The sequence below is a fragment of the Augochlora pura genome, unplaced genomic scaffold (assembly GCF_028453695.1).
Source record: "Augochlora pura isolate Apur16 unplaced genomic scaffold, APUR_v2.2.1 APUR_unplaced_5051, whole genome shotgun sequence".
NCBI classification, from domain to species: domain Eukaryota; kingdom Metazoa; phylum Arthropoda; class Insecta; order Hymenoptera; family Halictidae; genus Augochlora; species Augochlora pura.
This window is the reverse complement of record NW_027585474.1, coordinates 1-1,015: the sequence shown is the minus strand read 5'-3', so window position 1 is coordinate 1,015 and position 1,015 is coordinate 1. Positions and strand designations below refer to the sequence as shown.

The window sequence follows — 1,015 nt, the reverse complement described above, 5'->3', positions numbered from 1 at the left end:
CTCTCTCTCTCTCTCTCTCTCTCTCTCTCTCTCTCTCACACACACGCTCACGCATACAATTTTCAACGATTCGCTTTCGATATGATTACATCTAAACATACAGCTAGCAGTTCACAATCAAGCAAACAATTTCGCTGGAACGATTCGTTTACGAGAATCGCGGCTGCGTAATTATTATTATTCTCGATGTTTCTTACAATATCCACGAACTTGACAAATCTATCCTGAATTTCTGGAATATTTTCCAGTAACCATGAATACTTATGATCGATGCATAACTCTAATTTATACAAATTATACATGGTCTCTTTGGTAACATAGATAGATGTATGAAAATCAAACAACTTGACTATATCCATTTCCTTAAAATTAACGATTTGTAGCGATAAATTCCCATCTATTCGTTTCTCCTTATTATCCTTCGTGACAACATAGCTACTATCGATGTAATCTTTGGTTTTCAAAAGCTGTTTCCACGTAGACATCGAAAAAGAAATCTCCTTACTGCGATTGTCCCCCAAGATCAATTCCACACACATATTTTCATCCACTCGCACGCAAATTTCGATGAACTTGAAATAGTTGCCGGCTATGGCATCAATTTAATGCAAACTGACTTTTCCAAATGATTGTAAAGACATGACAAGTAATCATCGAAAGTTATACTTTTGATTGTTACGTTGGTACTAATTCCTTTAATTTTTTTCACATCTTTTTTGTTCTCCACCCGAGTCGCATACATCTTTGAACGAAGACCCTCGAACTCCATCATGATTTTACCACCGTTCTCATCCTTCATCAATCCGATGACTTTGCTGTTTGCGATCGGAACACCATACGCATTGTCTCTATCATAATTACTAGTATCGTATCGGTCAATGTCACGTCTTATCGTCTCGTATACGTCGTCGCAAGTAATTCGATAAATCAAACTGTCCGTATCCGTGTACAAAATCTTGCATCTCTATAGAAAATTTGGAAGCATGTAACCATAATGAAAATCATACAAACATAT

The 1,015-nt window shown here is 36.6% G+C and overlaps 1 protein-coding gene across 1 annotated transcript; it reads right to left on the bottom strand.

The window, feature by feature from the left end:
- Positions 1-62: 62 nt before the first annotated feature.
- Positions 63-964, bottom strand: LOC144477897 (uncharacterized; the record flags this gene model as incomplete). Its single annotated transcript, XM_078195629.1, has 2 exons — positions 63-602; positions 680-964. Coding segments are annotated over 2 exons (825 nt in total), but the record flags the coding sequence as incomplete, so codon positions are not given.
- Positions 965-1,015: the final 51 nt, after the last annotated feature.